The sequence below is a fragment of the Pestalotiopsis fici genome, assembly GCF_000516985.1.
Source record: "Pestalotiopsis fici W106-1 unplaced genomic scaffold PFICI_Scf_3, whole genome shotgun sequence".
In the NCBI taxonomy this organism is placed as follows: domain Eukaryota; kingdom Fungi; phylum Ascomycota; class Sordariomycetes; order Amphisphaeriales; family Sporocadaceae; genus Pestalotiopsis; species Pestalotiopsis fici.
In genome coordinates, this window is record NW_006917093.1 from 5,902,691 (window position 1) to 5,924,282 (window position 21,592).

At 50.3% G+C, this 21,592-nt stretch overlaps 7 protein-coding genes across 7 annotated transcripts; 6 read left to right on the forward strand and 1 right to left on the reverse strand.

Annotated features, from left to right (window-relative positions):
• Positions 1–800: 800 nt before the first annotated feature.
• Positions 801–1,801, forward strand: PFICI_05895 (uncharacterized protein; the record flags this gene model as incomplete). Its single annotated transcript, XM_007834476.1, has 2 exons — positions 801–1,132; positions 1,246–1,801. The coding sequence occupies 2 exons, from the start codon at positions 801–803 to the stop codon at positions 1,799–1,801; spliced, it is 888 nt and encodes a 295-aa protein (XP_007832667.1).
• A 381-nt stretch (positions 1,802–2,182) lies between these two features.
• PFICI_05896 (uncharacterized protein) lies at positions 2,183–4,279 on the reverse strand (the record flags this gene model as incomplete). Its single annotated transcript, XM_007834477.1, has 1 exon — positions 2,183–4,279. The coding sequence occupies one exon, from the start codon at positions 4,277–4,279 to the stop codon at positions 2,183–2,185; it is 2,097 nt and encodes a 698-aa protein (XP_007832668.1).
• An 890-nt stretch (positions 4,280–5,169) lies between these two features.
• Positions 5,170–5,665, forward strand: PFICI_05897 (putative U6 snRNA-associated Sm-like protein LSm3; the record flags this gene model as incomplete). The annotated part of the gene is made up of 4 exons (XM_007834478.1): positions 5,170–5,298; positions 5,359–5,448; positions 5,520–5,556; positions 5,613–5,665. 4 exons carry the CDS (start codon positions 5,170–5,172, stop codon positions 5,663–5,665), a joined length of 309 nt encoding a protein of 102 aa, XP_007832669.1.
• Positions 5,666–6,695: 1,030 nt separating this feature from the next.
• PFICI_05898 (uncharacterized protein) lies at positions 6,696–8,682 on the forward strand (the record flags this gene model as incomplete). The annotated part of the gene is made up of 6 exons (XM_007834479.1): positions 6,696–6,852; positions 7,117–7,155; positions 7,220–8,151; positions 8,211–8,313; positions 8,372–8,601; positions 8,671–8,682. The coding sequence occupies 6 exons, from the start codon at positions 6,696–6,698 to the stop codon at positions 8,680–8,682; spliced, it is 1,473 nt and encodes a 490-aa protein (XP_007832670.1).
• A 2,687-nt stretch (positions 8,683–11,369) lies between these two features.
• Positions 11,370–14,994, forward strand: PFICI_05899 (uncharacterized protein; the record flags this gene model as incomplete). Its single annotated transcript, XM_007834480.1, has 4 exons — positions 11,370–12,212; positions 12,266–13,097; positions 13,188–13,747; positions 14,008–14,994. The coding sequence occupies 4 exons, from the start codon at positions 11,370–11,372 to the stop codon at positions 14,992–14,994; spliced, it is 3,222 nt and encodes a 1,073-aa protein (XP_007832671.1).
• A 1,786-nt stretch (positions 14,995–16,780) lies between these two features.
• PFICI_05900 (uncharacterized protein) lies at positions 16,781–19,126 on the forward strand (the record flags this gene model as incomplete). Its single annotated transcript, XM_007834481.1, has 1 exon — positions 16,781–19,126. The coding sequence occupies one exon, from the start codon at positions 16,781–16,783 to the stop codon at positions 19,124–19,126; it is 2,346 nt and encodes a 781-aa protein (XP_007832672.1).
• A 1,842-nt stretch (positions 19,127–20,968) lies between these two features.
• On the forward strand, positions 20,969–21,301 carry PFICI_05901 (uncharacterized protein; the record flags this gene model as incomplete). Its single annotated transcript, XM_007834482.1, has 1 exon — positions 20,969–21,301. The coding sequence occupies one exon, from the start codon at positions 20,969–20,971 to the stop codon at positions 21,299–21,301; it is 333 nt and encodes a 110-aa protein (XP_007832673.1).
• Between the last annotated feature and the right edge of the window lie 291 nt (positions 21,302–21,592).

The window sequence follows — 21,592 nt, forward strand, 5'->3', positions numbered from 1 at the left end:
GACCAGGAACAGGAGACTGTCAAATCCATATTCCTAGATCTGCAGCAGGAGAGGAAGACAAAGAGAGAGCAGGAAAAAAAAAAAACAAGGGGGTGCTGCACTTATCCCTCATCTCATGCATGTGGTTTTGGCCGAAAGCGCAAGGTGGCATTTTCATTTTCCAGTCAATCAGTTGGCAATTAGGAATTGTTAGAGGCCAGTCTTGTGGGGGGGGGGGGATCTTGAGCGGTAGAGAAAAACAGAGAGAGAAAAGACAGGCCAAGAGACCCTTGCTTCATTGTGTCGCTTTGGACGAGCCTTCTCTGGCGTCGCTTCGTCTTCTTCGCCGTTCCTCTGCCCGATGCCATCGTGGACTGCAAGGAGGAAAAGGCCCTTGAATTAGAGACAGACCGCCCCCAAAGTGCACATTGTCTTGGTCGCGTCGGGTCGCTGTCGTGCATTGCATCCTTCAGATTGAACCCCCCTTCCCCTCCCCTCCCCTCCCCCGACAGCTGCGCGTGCCCCAAAAGAGCGCCCACCATCCGCCTTCCCGCACCCCCATCAGCGGCGCCGACCTACATTACCTACCGAAAGCTACACTATCTTCACACTGCACGCGGCAGGGGAGGAGAAAAAAAACTGCATATTCATAAAATCACGACACGAAAAGTTGGGAGAAGCGCGGCCCGCGTAACAGAGTATTCTGCCCCGGGCCCATTCATATCCGACCCGTCCTTCGGGAGACCGTTGACTCCCTACAATACGATACAATACTCGGTTCATCTGGCGGCTCCCCCCGCCTGTCGCGCCCAACCGAAATAATGCACTTGTTTGCGCTGAGCAGTGTGGGCGTCTTGATAGTGGTTCTGCCCCTCCTATACGTCTACACATGCTCAATCGCCCAGTCCCAATTCCCAACAGTCCGCAACAAGCGCATATGTCTGCTCATTGCGCATCCCGACGATGAGGCAATGTTCTTCTCCCCAACCGTCCTGGCGCTCACCAGACCAGAGACGGGCAACCACGTCAAGATCTTGTGTCTGAGCACTGGCAATGCCGATGGGCTCGGCGAGACCAGGAAAAAGGAGTTGGTCAAGAGCGCCATGTTGCTGGGGGTGCGCCAAGAGGACGATGTCTTTGTGATTGATAGCCCGTACGTTACGCCATGGCATTTGCCCCTCCTCATCGTCCCAGCCCGGCCCGGCCCAGATTTGTTTGCATTTCCTTCGAGTTGAAACCCGTTACTGACGCCCGTGTGTTTTGCAGCGACTTTCCTGACAGCATGACAACCCATTGGGACCATCAAAAGATCTCGACTCTGCTCTCGCGCGCCTTCGCACCATACCTCCTACGTCCGAACTCGCCCTCGGCTGCAAACCCAGCCGCCTCCATTGACGTCCTCGTCACCTTTGACGCCCAGGGCATCTCCTCGCACCCGAACCACATTTCGCTGTACAATGGCGCGAAGGCTTTCCTGGCCGCCCTAACAACGGGCAAGCCCGGCTACTCATCTCCGGTCGATCTGTACACCCTGACCACGGTCAATGTGTTGCGGAAATATATCAGTTTCCTCGACATGTTTGCCACCATGCTCAGCGCCCTGCTGTCTGGCGGAGAGGCCAGGAAGAAGAATGCCAAGGGCAACCCTGGCCTGTTGATCAACATGAGCAGCCTGTACGGCGGAAGGGAGAGCGCGGCAACGGCGAGGCAGGCCATGACCGAGGCACATAAGAGTCAAATGGTATGGTTTCGCTGGGGCTGGATCAGCTTGAGTCGGTACATGGTCATCAACACTTTGACCTTGGAGCAATTGAAGGCATGATCGGCATGATGAAAATGGGCAAAACTAGTGAATATGATCCGGGGGCGGGATACAAGAAATACCTTTAATTGGCGACATATAATGAGAAAATAATGAGCGAGCATAAAATCATTTTGGACTAGACAGTAGTGGGGTAAAGAAGCACGATGTAATCATCTGCTGTCTCAAGGCGGCAGCGTGGTGTATTGGCGCTACGTCGTGTATGCCGCGAGCTACAGATCTTGGCCAACATCAGCGGGTTGGCTGCTCTTTGCGGCAGATGGACCTGACCTGACCCGGATAAATATTGAGAAATCATGCACTTTTGATATTGCCGCCACACCTTTCCAATACATAATATGTGTACAAGACTGACTGACAAAGATCGCGCCTATAAAGCGACTAATCGTCTTCGTCCCAAATGTCTTCAACTGGTGCTGGGAATTCTTCCGCGTTCAGAGCAGAGACTTCGCCAGCCTCGCTCTTTGCCGCCTGCCTTTGATGAGCCTCCCAAGCACGGTGATCGTCGAGACGTCGCGACTGGCTGGGACGACCCTGCGGCGCTACGCCCTTCCATACCTCCAGCGGATGCAGCCTTGTGCTCAACAAGTCTCCAACAGCGTACCGGCTAAGAAGACGTACCTGACGCTGTTGCAAGGTCTTGAGGTTCCATTCTCCCTGGCGCCTCATCGGTATTTGGGTAGTGTGGTTTCGCACAAAAATGGTCTGCTCCACGGGCTCAGCGGGATCAAGCAGGCTGACCATTCCTGAAGCTGTTCGATACTTGACAGGATTCGAAAGAATCCCACCCCAAGCTTCGATGAGACTCGGGATCCGTTGCGTAGCTATAGGATCATTCAACTCGTCTGGCTGAAAGCATCTCTGGATCATCCTACCCCATATTCGCATCCTTTGCCTCATGTATGACTTGCGGAAACGCTGACGCTGGAATTTGCGCCGCTCTCTTGTGCAGTCAACACCAACATGCATAACGGCTGCGTAGTCGAAAGCGGCTGCGTCATATGCAGCACATTGTGCCTCATACAATTCTTGAGCCTCGTGCATGAGCGTCAGAGCATGACTGACCTTGCCCTGCGACAATCTGTTCATGATGTACAAGTCGTAGTCCTTGAATTCAGGTTGGGCCCCAAGCGTCCCATACTTTGATGATTTCATAGCATGCCATATAAATTCCATTGCTCCAAATCGAGGAATCTGATCCTGGAAGCCAGCCATCTTCCAAGCTGTGCTGGTAGGTGGTGTGATGAGAATGTAACACCATTCAAGTAGATTGGACCAAACTTGTTGTGTGATTGATAACTTGTAGGTCTGGGAAATGTACCTCACAAGTTGCCAAGCCGTTGCAAACTGTCCATTGGAGCAAAACGCATACACGACGGCGTCAAGCAGCCGTGATGTTGGCCGAATAAAGGGCCGCTGGGGCCGCAACGGGTTGTTGAACGTAAATCTCTCTGACGACATCCTTTCAACTCGTATTCGGTTCTCATCTGCATCTCTCGTGATAACGATACCAAAGTAGTCCTCGAGAATCCTATATTGGATGAACCTGAGGGAGCCAGAACGAGCAAACGCGATTATGAATGTACAAAGCAGCTGCTCAGTAGTGAAGATACCTTTCCTTTTAAGGTGGTAGAATACACGTGTTAGAGGCATAGGTTTTCTCAGGCGTCGTGTCAAATCCTCGCCGTGGGCAACATTCCTGTTGAGTCCGAATTTGAACATTTGCCTTCGGTTGTTCTTCCGGAGCCGGTCAAGACGTGAATTGGAAGCTTGCAGGTACACGCCTCGGCGATGGAGGTTACGCGGGGTCATCATGAGTCGCTTCTTATCAAACCCGTAGTAGGCGGGATCGACTAGGAACCTGGCCTTGATGAACTCGTGGAATATATCGTAGTGCCTCCATGGCGCAATGTTGTGCGTTTGCATTTGCTCCCACAGAAGTTTGGCAACAACCATGTCCGAGGCAAGCCCAGCGGCGCGCAACAGGGGCACATAGTCGTTGACATTGGGGATATGACCAGCATCCACCAAAACTTTTAGAAGTTGCGTCATTTGCAACAGAAGTTTCACATAGAGCTTTCTGCTGCCCCATTCATCAACGACTGCCCCCAAGTTCAGATACTGCCACATGCCGGGTCCAATGAAGTACCCGTATGTAGGGTCATGGTCGCGACTAATCTGATGAGGATCCAATGACCATAGGAGTTCCGAAATCGTTGTCCTAGGTAGAGTAGCGATCGCTTCTTCCAAATCCTGAGTTGGCATCTGGGTAAGTCCTTCCAAGGCGACTAGCAAGCTTCGACTATTCCGCATTTGCATTGCGCTCATGGCATCCTGGAGCAGCTTGTGGAATTCCGGGGCCGGATTTTGGGGCTGATCACTGGGCTTTGGCTGCTCTGGCGTATAGCCATCTGGCATTTCCCCAGGAGGAGTAACGAAGCCAGCTGGGCCTGTACTTGTCGAAATAGCAGCGAGCATTTTATGCTGATGTGTCTTGAACATCTGGGTCATGAAAAGTACGTCATGTGGGACCAGTGTAGACTCTGGTGCTGAGAAGTCTTGCCAAGTCGAATAATGTCTCTGGGCTAAACTGCTGTATGCCGAAGACAGGCTGGCCGAGCTTATCGTTGATCGAGACGACGAAGCAAGTCTGGCTTGGGCAGCATAGTGGTTCGAGGAGCCACAACTCAGGCGCACTTTCAACCCCCGGATCGACATATTTCCATAAACTCGTCCAGCAAGGGCTGGAGTTCTCATGAATTCAAAGCCCGTACTCCCAACGAATATGATCGACACCGCTGACCCAGGTGGATCATCGCTAGGAAGAGGCGTCTTGGGAAATCCGGGGAAGTGGATCTACTCAACGGTTTGGTGTGGTTTTGGCGCGTCGACGGCGTCAACACTTGTTTCTTCTAGACCGAGCACGGGCCCAGATGAGAGTTGGTGGTGTTTGGGGGTGTTTGGGGGTGCGATCAATCTTAAAAAGTTACCCATCTTACCTAATCGCTATCTCCAGGTCAGATAAGCCGCCCGCCTTAGGTAATTGGCGCCATCGGCGTCGGGGGAGTGTTTTTCCAGGGGCGCTCAGATTGATCAGTTCCAGTACGTCCCGCCTGCATGGGCACTACCTACCCCTAGGTACCTAGTTAGAGAGTACATACCTTATGTACCCAATGCACAAAGGTCTTTGCCAGCCGACAAGCAAGAGCCATCGTCTTGTGTCAGGTGCCAGCCCGCCTTGCCTAAACACAACTGAGGATCATCGCAAAGCCCGTTCATCACACGTCCAGTCCCACCAACGCCCTTCGAAACAAGAACATAACCACCCCGCCAGCACTTTGCAGCAAGAGTTGTTCCCTGCAATCAAGATGGCCGACGTTGAAGAAGGTGTCGGTGCCAGCCCCGCCCCCGAACCTCTGGACCTGGTCCGTCTACTTCTGGATGAGGTGGTGTTTGTCAAGCTACGGGGCGACAGAGAGCTCAAGGGTCGTTTGCACGTGAGTTGAGTCAAATTGGAAGTCTTCTGCCCTCATTTTCCGGCTGCTGATACACGATAGGCCTACGATAGCCACATGAACTTGGTGCTAGGGGATGTGCTGGAAACTATATACGTGGTTGATGAGGAAGATGACGATGAGGAGATCAAGGTAGGGAAAACCTTGCTACTTTTATTTTTCTTTTCTCCGCACGGGTGCAAATGCTGATGCTGGCTTTCCAGACGATCACCAAAAAATCAGAGATGCTATTCGTTCGAGGTAAGCTGATATGTCACGATGTCACGAACAAAGTGACCTTGCCATGTGCTGACTAGGAACGCATTCAGGCGACAGCGTTGTGCTTGTTTCGCCCCATAACTCATCATGAGCTACTGTGAAGCACCGCCAACAAGAAAGGGCTCATGAATCATAAAAGCCGTGCCGCTATTCGGACTAAAATACTAGCATGGCTCTCATTCGAAACATTGCCATGTATCTAAGCATCGCGAGGAGGGGTGCATTGCTATGATCTATATTCAGTATGGCAACAAGGAAAGCCTGCCAAATGACAGCCCGGTTCACTTATGACATTACGGGCACCTCCCGCCCATGGAGCGATGCCCGGCCGCGCTGGAAGCATCCGATCACGGCAACAGAGACCTTGCCGAAGGCCAGCTGCCAGCTAGACAGACTAGAATGAACTGTCAAGTCCTACAAGGGTTTGACGCACCCTTATCAAAAATGGCTTTTGTATTCTTCAAGTGACTTGATATTCGAAGTTCGACTTGTTCGGACCGTTCCGAAATGGTCTTTTGTAAAACGTCGGTTGCTGAGAGCCGCGGTCAATATTTCTTTGCCAGCCCGCCGTTTGGCCGGGCTCCATCCGTGCAGATAGCCTATCTGCCGATGCAGATCGCACAGTGGCTCCTGGGCCCCCTGTCAACCACCCCGAGCCCCCGACATCATGAAGTCACCTAATCATCTGGCCATTGAGATGGCTTCGAGCTCTCGCTAATCATGTCTTGGGCAAGGTTGCTTATCTGTCTAACTACTCCAATCGCCGCATCATGCAGGCCGACGGCTGCGCTTCGCATGATGAGAGCCGCCCCTCCTGGCTTTCCACTGTGCCGTGGAGGCCAAAAGTCGCCCTTGTGATGGCCTCCGACGCTGATAAATCCATGGGTGGTCGGCTCTTGAACGCCTACATTTTGAAGGCGCATATTATCTCGTGCATAGTCAAATTCTCGATATTGTTGTACTGCTCGTTGAGAGTGATTCCCCAGTTCCCCGTGTTGTCAAACGTGAGCAGTCCCTCTCGGACTCACATCAGCTGTTGGTGATCTCAGCCCTGTATCCAATCGCCTCATGATAGACGATCAAGTTGAGAGCAAGAAGAGAGAAAGAAAAAGGTGGCAAAAATGTCTGGCGAGAAGATAGACACCGAAAAACAGGCGTCGAAAGTCGCCGATGCGGATGCCGCGCTGGACTATCTCAATCATGAGCACACGGGAGCAATGACCGAGGTTGACGAGAAGAAACTTCTCCGCAAGATTGACTGGTGGATCGTGCCTTTAAGTAAGTGAAATCCGTGTGCTTCACTCTGCCTGTCCTAGAATGTCTCTTGAGCACATTGGACTTGATGTAATCCTAATACAGGGCAGTCTTGGGCAAAATGCTCAAATCACTACTTGTTATTGATCTACATATCTCTTTGTCCCGAAAAGAAAAAGAACAAGTAATTTGCTAACATACTTCTTTGTAGTGTGTATGTACATCTGCTGCTGCTGTTATGTCGAGATCTGTATCGCTTAGATATATTGACATTTCCATCTGTTTTAGGGGCCTGCTACAATCTTCAATATCTCGACAAGACTTTGAGTAAGTTCCTAAAATACCTAAGCATAGACAATGAAATCACCACTCCTGACTCATGGATTACCAGTCAATTATGCAAACGTTATGGGCTTGCAAGAGGACACCAGCATCACCGGTGATCAATTCTCCCTTCTGGCTCTCGTCTTCTACGTAACGTACCTAGCATTCGAGTTCCCGACTGGATTTCTTATGCAGCGTCTTCCGACGGCCAAGTACCTCGGGGCCAACGTTATACTTTGGGGCTTAATGGTTGCGCTCACAGCGGCAGCCAAGAACTGGGCTGCTCTTGTCACCCTCCGTGTTTTGCTTGGATGCTTCGAATCGGCGGTTGCCCCGGCTCTGATCTTGATCACGTCCATGTGGTATAAACGGTCCGAACAACCCGCACGTGTTGGTTTCTGGTACGTGGGCACAGGAACCGGAACAATCATTGGAGCCTTGACGTCTTTTGGCTTTCAACATTACGAGAGTGCCAGATTTACGAGTTGGCAGATTATGTTTTTGGTATTTGGACTAATCACCATCACCGTTGGCACTCTTGTCATGATCTTTATGCCTGACAGTCCAATGACGGCAAAATTGACACATGAAGAGAAGATCTGGGCCATTGAACGAGTGCGCGAAAACCAGACTGGAATTGAGAACAAGCATTTCAAACTGTACCAAGTGCTCGAATGCTTTAAAGATCCCCAGACATGGCTTTTGAGCCTCATTACAATCAGCAGCAGCGTCCCCAACGGAGCTGTGAGCAGTTACCAGGCCACAATTATCAAAGGTTTTGGATACACAAGCAAAGAGACTGCGCTACTCAGTATTCCTAGTGGTGCTGTTGCTTGTCTATCTGTAATCTCCTCGGGTATCGCTGCGTCCAAATACAACATGCGCGGCCCGATTATCATAGTGCTTCTACTCATCGGGGGTATTCTCGGGGGCTGCCTTCTCGCTTTCTCGGCCCACGATAGTAAGGGCAGCCTTCTCGCAGGGAATTACCTCATGAATGTTAGTAGAGTCACAGTTTCCTGCCACTTCTTCAGTCATTAACGACATCCTATCAACAGGTTATCGGTTCAGCTCTGCCGTTGCTGTACTCGTACAGCTCTGCAAACTATTCAGGACACACCAAAAAGGTCACCATGAATGCACTTCTTTTAATGTCATTCTGTAAGTGAACTTGCACCGTCCACAAAAGTAATGGCTGACTGAACCCTACTTTACTTAGGCCTGGGCAATATTATCGGGCCTCTCACGTTCCGCGACGTCGATAAACCGAACTATCTTCCTGCCAAGATCACGGTGGTGGTAACCAGCGCTGTCGCAGTTGTACTGACTGCGATCCTTATGGCCTACTACTCGTGGGAGAACAAGCGTAGAGATCGACTGGCACAAGAAGGCCACAAGGAGAACATTGAGTTTCTTGATCTGACTGATCGAGAAAACAAGGAATTCCGGGTAAGTTCGTTCCGCTCCGCGATCTATTCTCCACCAGCTGAAACGAGCTGCTGACTTTCCTAATACCAGTACCGACTATAAAAAAAGAACGAAAGAAAGAAAGTTATTATAGGGTATTTAGAGAGTACGGACTGCCACGATGATTATTCTGTATTCTTACCCGTCCATATCTACTCAAGAACGAGTTTCGTCAAAACAAAATAGAAGCTCATCGCTGCCTTGTACCTCTCCCATACTACCCGACTCTGGTTGGCAGACCTACATGCGGGGGATGCTCGTATTCTCAATGAGGCGTTCGAAGTGCTTATTTTTTGCGCCTCCCAGTTGCAATTTGATCACCTGCAAGATCGCCGAGCGACAACTGGGGTTCCTCTACGAGTGATCAGGCTGAACTTCTTGGGACCGGTCAAAGCGAAGCTGAGTTCTCCGACAACGTTGTGCGACTTCATTCATGATTGTCCGACGACTTCTTCATGTACCCTACCCAGAGGTGCCTACCTAGGCATGTGCCGAACAAGCTACTAGTGCAACGATCACGAACTTCTCCAACCAGTATAACCAAAAGTGGAAGCCAGCCTTGCATACCATGCTACGTAACGTTCCGTCGAGCCAACTCTTTTTTGCGGGGAAGTTGTCAGCGTGTATTCGCATTTGTCATTAGTTCTGTTGCGGCTGAGGCGCCTTTAGGCTTTCTACTAAGCCGGTGCGGCATACTCACCATTCATCGCAGGTCTTGGCATGAGGAAGCTTTGAATAACTCCTAAAATAGAAAGTTAATGAAGCATAACCGTGATGAATCGGTGTCTACCTTGAGCTGAGACGGAGAGGCGTCAATCTACCGTACCAGTCCTTCAGCCCAAGCAAGAGATCTTCCAGTAATACGATGAGCACCAAGTGATACAAAGCATGAAGAAACGGATTCTTTTCCGCGACGACTTGTGATGCCTTGGGCTGAGCTGGCTCAGACTATGGGCGTATCGCTTCATCATGAATATAAATATGTCCAGATCGCCTGCAACCTCTTATTGTGATCCATTGTAACATCACCCCACGAAATTACAACATCTACTTTCACGTCTATTTGACCATATTTCTATCCCCGATTTTACCAATACCATGAAGTTCATCGCCGTCCTCGCTCTGGGCGTTGCTGCTATGGCTGCCCCCTCTGTAATGGAAAGAGGCCAGCAATGTAGCCCCCCATCCTATGCTTGTCAGTAACCTCTTATTTCTCTCTATCCCTCTAGTACACACAAACGGTACCATCCATGAAGGAGGGAAACGAACAGAAATCTAATATAAATTGGCACACTAGGCAAGCCAAATAACTCAGGTTGGCTCGTCTGCAATATTGATGGCAAGTGGCTTGTAAGTCATCTTCATACATATTTCGTGGCGGTTCTTTGGGATCGCAGACTCATCAATTTATATTATAGGATGGAGGCAACTGCCCGGCCAAGACTACATGCAAGCCCATCAACAACCTCCCATACTGCGTCTAAGATGCACAGTTTATGGTTACGGCGGATGGCTCTTTCATTTGCCTCTATACCTGCCTCACCTCATATTGTCCTTCTGTATCAACGCTAGCTAGCATAGCTTATTGATCATACATTCATTGTCACTGTATTGAAGTTTTATTCGACCATAACAAAGCCTTGTTGAAATCCAGTCATGGGAGCGTGATATTTATATCGTGACATGGAGTATGTGATAGAATGTGAAAGATGAGACAGCAATATTTATAAGCATTTCAGGATCAAAAATCAACAGTCTATTGGATGTGTTGTTTGGCCCTTGAGTGTCTTTTTTCTTTTTCTTTTTCTTTTCCGGGCAGAATCATATGAACAAGAAACAACACAATTCAACAGGTCTCCTGTAAAGATGAAAGCTTTAATTTCAGAGTTTAAAGGGCCCCTCATCCCCTTGCTAATTTACCTGTATATAGCAAGTATGGAATCAATGCATCACAAGGTGTCTGTCCAAGGCAGGAATGACAGCAGTCTAAATCATCTCCATTAGCTGCAGAGTGGAACAAAGGACAGCCAAGTCTTTTTTTCCATTCCTGAATGTCTGAATGGCACCGGAGAAATCATTTCAAAGGTCAATAAATAGAGAAGCTGACTGCAACCATGGTGGCCATCCGGCAGACACTTAATACGACATGCTTCCGTGGCAGCTGTATATTCACATTAGGCTCTTGCGCACGAGCCATAGCTTATTTAGTGTACACTACATTAATTGCTGTCCACCCTGCGTACGATCACGTACCTAGTATGTACGTACAGTGGTACTTGCTGTATTCATTCTTCTCACGCTGATACCAAGATACTCTTCCAAGGAGCACAATTCAGAGCTCATGTCAGCCATTTGAGTCTTTGGGGTTCCTTTCTCTTCTTTCTGTTACTGTTCCTTCTTATCGTGAAGAATTTCCCACGGTTCTTGCTTCGCCCCACTAAACACCGGCGGCAGCCACGGAGGTGTATACAAGCCACTACGTACATCAAATGCTGCCCAGGGTCGGTATTTGTTCGGTTAAAACACGCCGCGGGCGCGTCCCTAATGTAGCCTCTCAGCTTCCTCCATTCCGTCCAGGCTTAAGAGAGCTTCAAGTTTGTTGGTTTGCGATGCGACAAGCTGCCTTCCTGCGACGCGCAAACCTGCATTTCGAGGTCTTCAACATCGTACGTTTCTTCTAATGGACCAGAGAAAGTCCACCATTGCAGAAAATCCATTTTGATTCGATATTGGCCAGCACTCAAGTCACAATGGCTGACGCGACCGAAGCCACCAACGCGAATGCAGCTCGCGACTCGGTCGACGGCAAAGCCAGCCTCGAAACCAATCGCAAGGACGTTCCTCCTGCGTCCGAGGTAGCGGAACATGCACCGAAAGAGCAAGCTGCCGACCCCGTTCCGCAGGTCGTCGACGACAATAAAGACACGGCGGCCAAATCTGCTGCGAACCCAGAGCCAACTCTTATTAACGACCCTATTGACGCAGCGGCCCGTGAAAGCGGCGGTTCAGAAGCAGCCACAGATGCCGGTATCGAAGCTAACACCAATGTCAATGCCCTTGAGGATGCTGATACCAACGCTGAGCCCGAGGCCGATGTCAAAATGAATGTCGGTGCCAACGTCGATGCCAACAAGACTGTCGATGCCGATGTTGATGCTCAGGCAGAAGACGTGGATGCTGATGCTGATGCGGATGCCGACGCCGATGCAGATGCTGATGCCGACGCCGATGCAGACGCTGATGCCGACGCCGATGCTGATGCCGATGCGGACGTGGATGCTGATGCTGATGTCGATGTCGATGTCGATGTCGATGTCGATGCTGATGGTGACGTGGATATGGATGCCGATGGTGACGTGGATATGGATACTGGAGCCGATGAGGATGGCAACGAAGAAGGCGGTCGACGTGGGCGACGCGGTTTGTCCTCGGACATGTTCACAATTATCGAGAATACTGCCAACTACCTGTCCAGCATCAAGGATGATGAAGGGTACCACATCGCCCAAGCTTTCCAGCGCGTTCCCAACCGACGATTGATCCCAGACTATTACGAAGTCATTGACGAGGCTGTCGCTTTTAGCACAATTCGGGTAATTCAACCAGGCTGGAGGCATTTGCGAAACATGCTAACAGTACCTAACAGACGAAGAAGCTCAAGAAGCAGTACACTGCCTTTTCCGAGTTCGTTCGAGATGTCGCCAAGATCTGCCACAATGCCCAAGTATATAATCGCCCTTCGTCCCACTTCTTCCAAGACGCCGGTCGATTGAGGGAGATATTCAAAGAGGAGCTGCAGAAACTCGTAGATGAAGAGATTATCACCTCAGAAGAGGCTGTCTTACCCGATCTGGGACCATTGCCTGAGGCTGAGGACTCGCCGCCCCCAGAAGAGGAAGACGAGGGCGAAGATGAGGATGATGAAGATGATGACGATGACGACTCTGACGACGACTCTGATGGTGACGATGATGACGGACAGCGTGGCCGAGGACGCAGAACCCATCGATCTTCTGACAGGGACTATCATCAACAAAACCGATCCCGGCGCCCAGCCAAAGTCTTCACTCCTCTCGAGGCCAGGATTCAGTCCTTTCTCAAAGGCCTACGCCAATTTAAGCACGAGGATGGGGAACTTTTGGTTCTTCACTTCGAAAGACTGCCTGACAAGCAGACGGCTCCAGACTACTATGCTACGATCAAAAATCCCATCGCACTAGACCTTATCAAGAGGAAGGCAGGCCAGAAGAAGTATCAAACTATGGATCAACTCCTACAAGATGTCGACCTGATGTGCCAAAATGCCATGGAGTACAACGAAGAGGGTAGTGCAGTTTCCATGGCTGCAGCAGATCTGATGAAGCAGGCGCATGGCCTGGCGGAACAAGAAAACGCAAAACCCGATGATCAGTTTGAGGATGAAGAAGGCCGCAGACCGGTGGCCGAAATCCAACACAAGGGCGAGGTCTGGAAGATTGGTGAGTACATGCAGTGTCCTACACATACTGCTGATGTCTTTACGAGTCCTCCTCCAAACGATGCACTTCGCTAACCACAACCACATGCAGGCGACTGGGTGCACATCACCAACCCGAATGACCTGACGAAACCCATCGTGGCTCAGATATACCGTACTTATATTGACAAGTCTGGGAAGCCCTGCATTCATACCTGCTGGTACTACCGCCCAGAGCAGACTGTACATCGATTCGAGAAGCACTTCTACAAGAACGAGGTTGTCAAAACAGGCCAGTATCGGGATCATGGCATCGACGAGGTAGTGGATAGATGCTTTGTCATGTTCATAACCCGCTTCAACAAGGGCAGACCTCGCGGCCTGCCCAAAGACAAGGAAGTCTACGTCTGCGAGTCGCGGTACAATGAGGAGAAGCATAAGCTTAATAAGATCAAGACGTGGACGAGCTGTTTACCGGAAGAAGTCAGGGACAAGGACTACGAGATGGATCTGTACGATGCACCTCAACCACTTAAGAAGCTACCCAGCCCGATCAAGCACCTGCTGCGAGATGATGCGAAACCCAGCGACCCTTTGCCTAAGCCGTCTTGGGGCGCAGCGAATGCACCTCCTCTTGTAGGCGCGGTACATTGTCGCCAACGTGAAGCCAATGTAAGTGGTGCCTTGTTGCCTGTTTCGTCTGTCTCATATTACGCCCCTCCCTTACCATGCCTTGCCCAACCCTCTCCCTCCCATCAATTTCTTTCTGCCCACCACCACCAAAACGTGGCGGTCCTTATCGATTGTGGAATCTGGCGTTTCGCCAAATCGCAAATTCCTAATCCCAAATCCCAAATCTGAAATCTGAAATCTGCCCAGCCACCCGAAAAAACAACATTCATCAGCAGACCTCCCGCTCACCATTCCCACAGGAATCACCACCACCAGAACCTACCCCTCCGCCCGGCTCTTTCCACGCAGCGCGGCGCGCCTCCATGATGCAAGTTCACCGTCCTATGGATTCGCAAGGCGACGTCGCCATGGGCAACGTGCAGCAATACACGCCTGTCCCCGTGCCGCCAACACCTACTCCTAATGGTAATTATGCGCCTCAGTTCCCAGCTGTACGTCACAGCTCGACGCCTATCCCTGTACCACAATATCCAGGTCATCAAATGCATCAGGCCCCCCCGCCACCCATGCCGCAAACGCCTCACTACACGGCTCATCAACCGCCGCCGCCGCCGCCGCAAACGCAAACGCCTGGCTTCAACGGTTTCGCGCCGCCTTACAATGCTGCTACCCCGGTTCATCACCATCACCAACCCCAACCCCAACCCCATCACCCGCCGCCGATGAATTCCCCCATGATCCAGTACGACCCCAATCAGCGACTGGCGCCCTCACCGGCGCGCTCAGCGGTCCCGCCCCCTTCCGTGCCCGGCATGCACGGCCAGCCAAACACATATAACCCTCCGCGTCCTGTTGAGGTCTACACAATGGAGGATGCGATCGACGCCCGCATCCCACCAGAGATCCGAGAACAATTCCAGCGTGACGAGCAAGGCCGGGTCCTATTCTTCACACAGCCACCTCTCAAACGGGTGCATTCGGGACTCTCAAACGAGAGCGCTGCTTTAGGCCACAGCCTCCGCTACCTTGCCGATCGTGAGCGAGGTATCGAGGAGCGCCGGGCCAAGCGCCGGGCCCGAGATGAACAACGCAAGGAGGAGGAAAGCAAGCGACAGAGAGAGAACGAGAAGGAGGCGCAGGTACAGAGGGCTAACGCTATTGACGCTGCCAGCAACACACTGATCAATTGGATGAGCATTATGAACAAGGAGAATGACCTGCTCAAGGCACAGTATGATGGATGGAGCGTAAAGGACGCTGAGATTGACAAGTTTGCCTCAAAATAATGAAGGGAAACCAAAAGAAAAGAAGACAAAATATTACACGAATAATTCTAAACAGAGGCATCGGTCTAATTTTGCATTGGTCAGGCGTTCCGGACCACAGAGAGCGGAGTACGGGATGTCAAGGATTCTGAGGCTACTGGCTTGAGTTTGGAGGGGAAATTTGTACTCTGTGTTGTTTTAATATCAGCCTGTTCACTTGATTCCGTCCTTACACCAGATTCCTGCGTCCAAGGATGGATGGTGTCAGAAACCCAGTGAATATTTATCTTTCCCCTCGACCATTTTCTTCGTAGATGGCCAGTGTTCTGCGGCCATTGGGGAATTTATTTATTTTGGGCTCAAGCCAAATTCCTACATCGTGAATTTGATTACTAGAGTCTCGTTTCAGTCGGATAAGCGTCCCATTTGTACGTCGTCATAGCCTTTCTCTCGATGCGTTTTCTTTTACATGTCATGATTGAGCTGTCCAAAGACATTGGTACTAATTGATAAGATGTTTAGGCGCACATTTTAGATCGAGTCGGGACATTGCGTAAAGATTGATGCGTTACTGCAAAGTCTCATAGGTATCCTAGTTTCCTGGCTCTCCTGGCTCAGAGGTACGAAGCATACTGGGCCATCTACAACAAATAAGTGTTGGGCGGGGCGGTTTATCATACACAGTACTGTAATGTACCTACATACCTACCACGCTACTACTATGTAAGTGCTGGTCCCTGGATCACTGACTAGTGTACATAGGTGCATGCCTTGCAGGCTTGATGCAGGTGGAGCCCCTTGCGCTTGGGACTCTTTGCTGCGTTTTACCGCCTACCTCTTTCATCAATATGAGTGGGTCACTAGACGGGTATTCAATATTAGGTACGTACATTCTAGGTTCGCCCCCACCCGCCACCGACCAGACCCTTGAAAGTCGGGCCTGGCCCCTCTCTACCTCCAGCTCTAGGCTGTACCCAAGGGATCTTCAATGAATCATCTCGAAAAGAAGATCAACAATCTACACCATCTACCCACAAGCTTCTTTACTTCAACAGCTCCACGCGCATTCGTTTATTTGTTGTATTTTCGGCCTTCTTTTTGATCTTCCAAAGATTCGGTAACGGAGCGAAGACAGCAACAGCAACTTCCCATCCTCTTTATTCATTCAGTCCTGGTTTTACATTGTGAACCATCTTTGTTTTCAACCACCACTCCACCGTCTCCTCGTGCTCTTACAAACTTGAACCCGTGGAGCATAACCGGCGACTATGAGTTGTCGCAACTGCTTTCGCCCTTCTTGTCGCTCGGGGACGTTGTGCGGATGGTAGCAGCTGATATTTCTTTTCTGAGTCAAATCTCTTCGCCGTCAAGGTGAGTCTGACGCGTCATGAGCGGTTCCTTCTTCTCAAATCCTGTCTGTCTTTTGGCAAGCGCCGATTCACACCACGAACACTGCCAGGCTGTTCCATTTGCTTTGATACTCAACCCTCCAACCTCATTTATTTTGTCTGTGACATGGCATTGAAGCCCGCGACTCTTTCTGTTCTGTTGCGCTTCAACTTCTTGATCTGCTCTTCTCCCTTCCATTCATTCCATCGAGCTCGCTACCTGTTCCTGTTCGTATCAATTCTCTCTATCGCTCTCTCTCTCTCTCTTTCTCTCTCTCTCGGCTTTATCGTCCGCGGGTATCCCGTTCATCTCAAGTTCTCGCTAATTTTCGGATACACGAAGACAATAAAAAACAATCCATTTGCATTCACATCATCGATTTGCTCCCTGTCGCCAAGAGGCGGCGGATTCATACAGGATGGTCACTGGCCACATACCTCAATTTGTGCCGTCCATCGAGACATCTCCCTCGATTTTCGATGATACTCGATCTTCAACTTCTGAAGCGACTTCCCCAGACCATTCACTGGGCTCCGGCGAGACCTCCCTCGACGATAGTACTTCGGCTGCTACTATACAAGACAAGCATTTACCCGTGATAAAACGTCGCGCATTCCGCGGAAATATGCCCGCATCCAATGATATACAGCCTAGACTAGGCTTCGGCAGTCTCGATATCAACTCCATTGTCGATTATGGTACGCGCCCAAAGACACCTGATGCCATGGTCTCCCCCATCTCGACCTATACTCGAATGCGTCTCGCTACGCCTCCGCATACACCGGAACAAAAACAACTTGGCTTGTCAGCGGGACTCGACCATGCGGTAGCACTAGCAGAATTGGCTATTTCAGCAACCGCACGAAGCCCAGTTTCTGCTGAACACACAGAAATTCCTAGAGCAAATCCAAAGTCATTGACAACATATATTGCCGGCACTCTGCGTTCATCGCCTCGTTGGAAATCTACAGCTTCAGGTGTGGAGAATAGTAGGAAAGACGCTGTTTCTAGAGAAACTTCGCCCAGCGTTCCGTCTCATGAAGAATGCCATGAAGGAAGGGCAAGTGAAACAACGAAACCCGCCGACGAGGACTATGTGCCATTTTTTGGAGCTGCTCAGGCATCTCTCTGCCAGCCGGCTCTAGTAGCGACTGGATTGGTCGCGTTAGGAGCTTCTGAAATGTGTACGGATTCAAAGGATCCTCATACATCAGTTAGTTATCGGATAACAAATGAAGATGGGTCAACAGATCGGCGAAGAACCGTTTCACAAGCTTCTCCCATGGGTCAAAATGACCTTTTCGGCGCAAAGAGAAGCACTCAGAAGCCCCGGGCAGTCACAAACATTGAGAAGAATCATTACTTGGAAGCTCTACGAGCAGCTGTTCAACCCAAGTCCGACATGAGTAGCAACAATGACTCTAGAGTTCATGGGCCTACAGAAATCAGACCCGTCACTACCAATGTCCAGACATCGGGCACACGAACCGCCATTACCACTCCAAGCATGTCTGGAAGGGGTCTACAAACCATCCGAGGGCAGGGTATGGACTCTTGGTTGAGTACTGAGGAGAATGTAAATGTTCCCCCTACTCCTAAAGGATTATCCCAAGCCCGCGGAGATGTCTTTTTGACGACTCTCAATGATATTTGTACGAGTTCATTATCGGCTACGACTAAAGCCCATGTTGTTCCCAGAGACCGATCGGCTTACGCGACAGCTGTGGTAACCACCAAGAACATTGCCAGACATCCTTTGGGCGAGATTGATATTGACGAAGATGACGAAGTCGGTGGTTGTCCGGTTCTGTCTTCGACATTGCTTCCACCAGTTCAGTCTCCCGATGCGTTTAAAACTCCCTTTTCACGAAAGATACCATCTCTAGCTGAGCAGCAAATCCAGGACATGTTTCGGGCCCAAGTTCAGCAAGCAGCAACTTTTGGTGCACATTTTCAACCCATGTGTCATCTCACCAAGGAACAGAAGTTTGATAATCTTCTGACCAAGATGCAAGGAAAGCACTTGTTCGACCATCGCCATGCTGATGAAACAGCTCGTGATGTGCACTGTTTTGTGGACATGTCCAATATCTTTATTGGCTTTCAGGATACCGCGAAGACTAGCCAAGGGCTCCCGTCATCTGCTCGCGTCACATTCTCACCTTTCAGTTTTGAGCATTTGGCGTTTGTGCTTGAAAGAGGTCGAAATACCGTCAAGCGGAGGCTTGCTGGATCGGTGCGCCAAGCACATCAGATGAACAAGCTGCCGACCCATATAGCGGATGCCCAGGCTTACGGATACGACTGCAAGATTCTTCATCAAGTCGTTAAATTGGATCTGACACAGCCATTGTCAGGTAGCCCGCACACGAGTGGTGATGAATCACGTACCGGTACCCTGTGCCCTCGCACCAAGCTAGGGGAACAAGGTGTCGACGAGGCACTCCACTTGTCCATGCAAGACAGCATCCTGGACGCCCATGGCAAACCTGGGATCATGGTCCTCGGGACTGGCGATGCCAAGCCAGCCGAATACTCTGATGGCTTTGCGCACTATGCGATCAAAGCTCTCAAGCACGGTTGGCAGGTCGAAGTGGTGTCATGGCGTAAATGCCTGTCTGGTGAATGGAAGAAATCGCCATTCAAGGACAAGTATGCTGAGCAGTTCCGGATCATTATTCTTGATGATTTCTTCAACGAAATTCATGCGACCTGGAGCAGCAACATTAACACCAGGCCCTCTGCAGTATTGGCTCGGGCCTGAACGCCACACTATTAAATTCATGGGCGTCTGCAAAACCAACCTAGCCATGGGCCTCTGATTGTGACGAATCGGGACCCAAGGGTTTTCACAGATTGGTGATTGCCTTTGTCGCATCTTTCGCCGGAATTTCCAAATGAGGTCAACACAGTCAATACTTTGGACGTAATCAGCATCTGCAATTACTCGACGTCTCTCTACTTTAACAATAATAACCCACCCTCCTTTCCGACAGGACAGGACAGGACAGGACAGGACAGGACAGAGTACTACCAGAGACCGCGGCAAGCCATTTCTCAACAATTTTGTAAAATCAAATTGCAAGAAGTGGCCAAACCTCCAGGCGTATACAACGACAATTCACTGGCATAAACAACATAGAGTCTTGGCAGCGTATCTGCGCTATAATCTTTGGGGAGTTTGGAAGTACTTTACAAGGGTTAAGTGGATATACACGATCAATCGGTGGCAGCTCTGCCTGGGCTTTGAATCATCCTCTTTACTGTAGCACGGAAGATGGAATGCATGCATGTAAAAAGCCTTGAGCAAGAACTGCCGCCGGAGCGCTTGGGCGTTTCAAAATTATGGAGGAGGAAGAACACAGTGAACGAGCTCTATCAGCCATCATCTGCAATGTTTCTTCCTCTATTGCGTACTGAAGTGCGCTGGTGGCATTTGATATATCATTAGATGTCCGATGGAAGAGCAGCTATATACTTATTACTAGCGCACAGCTAGCTATCAGTATTGGCATGGCCCAAGATAAACAGCGTTCATAGCTCGACAATATATATGTTACATGTAAAGAAAGAAAGAAACGGCCTAGCGTGAAGTAGAAGCAAAGACCGTCGTTGTCGACATGCGCGAGCCTGGGTAATATAGATGATGGCGAAGGGAAAGAACGAAGGGGGGGCCAAAAAGAACAGGATCTCGTCGTCAGATGCCTTGAGCGTCTCTTGCAACAGACTCGGCATAGTTGCTTGGTATAATTCGGGATATTTATATTTATATTTGCTTCGACCAAGATGGTGCGAGCAAGGTGCCTATCCGCCCGGTAGTCCCTGCATTGTGCGTTCAGAGGCAGGAAGCAGACCGTGTTTCTATAGCATTTCGGGATGGTCTTGGTTAGACCTGAGATGTGTTCGTCCAGCTTGGGGGTTATGCCTACCTCATTCAAATGGAGCCATCATATGTGCCGATTGTAAACAACGAAGTAGATCATTAGGCAGGCGGACAGCTAAGGGTCTGTCTAGGTAGCGTTTCTAGTATCGGCGTTGACGCTGAGAGGTTTCAATCACTCAGTTCCTGCTTCAGTGTGAACACCGTTATTGCTGCTGTTGTTTTTATTCCCACCCGGCTCACCATGTCGTCTATATCTAGACTACCTAAGCCCCTACTGATACACACCACCAATTTGCCCAGTCATTTTCTATGAATGCTTGTGTCGCTCCAGAATCTTGAGATTATTCATCCCGTGCGTCCCAGGGTCTGGTTGTCGCTCTCACTGTACAACGTTTCTCTGTGTACCAAAAAGGCCAGCAACCGCTTGACCTGTGCCTACCGTCAAATACAGCTGGCACATCAAGGGAGAAATAGACGGACCCCATTTCCAATCAATAGAGCATATATGCCATCCTTTTCGACCATCATTCGGGACAGCTGAGAACATTCGAAGTGGCCATGTCTTCGCTGTTGAAGCTGCCGACCGCGTGCAGTCTGCCGCGGCGTATCACGTTTGGTAGTGTTGCCTTCATTATCATGGTTCTATTTTTCACTCTTGCTATGCAATTATCACGTGTAGACTCGTGGTCATTCCCAAAGAAGCAGACGGAGAACGCGGATTCGATGCGGTACAGCACAGGCGAGGTCGAGGCGCCGTCGAAACAATATGACAACGAGCGCGGGGGACACGCATCCCCCACTGTCGACATCGACCGTGTCACCAACGATACTCTGGGCTTTTCCAAGGTTTTCGTCGTCGGCCTGCCCGAGCGAACCGATAAGCGTGATGCCATCGCACTCACGAGCTCCTTGACGGGTTTCCACGTCGAGTGGGTAGATGGGGTGCGGGGAGAGACGGTAGTTGACAAGGCATTGCCCTTTGGAGTTGATAGAAAGGAGCTGTGGGAGAACAATCTGGGGAGTTGGCGAGGACACATGAACGCGGTGCGAAGGTGAGATGGCCTGTCCAGCCGCCTGCTTCTTGTTTTTTTCCCTACAGCCTCTGGCCTCGGTCTCGCTCTCGACAGCGATCTTTTGCTGACTTGTGCTTAGGATTGTCGACGAGAGCTTGGAATCGGTTCTGATCATGGAGGACGACATGGACTGGGATGTTGGGCTGAAACTGCAACTTGAGCAAGTAGCCAGAGGCGCTCGTCAATTATTGAGCACCAACACTTACACTGCAATCGCAACTACCGCCTCCATCTCCTCCTCCTCCTCCTCCTCCTCCTCCTCCTCCTCCTCCTC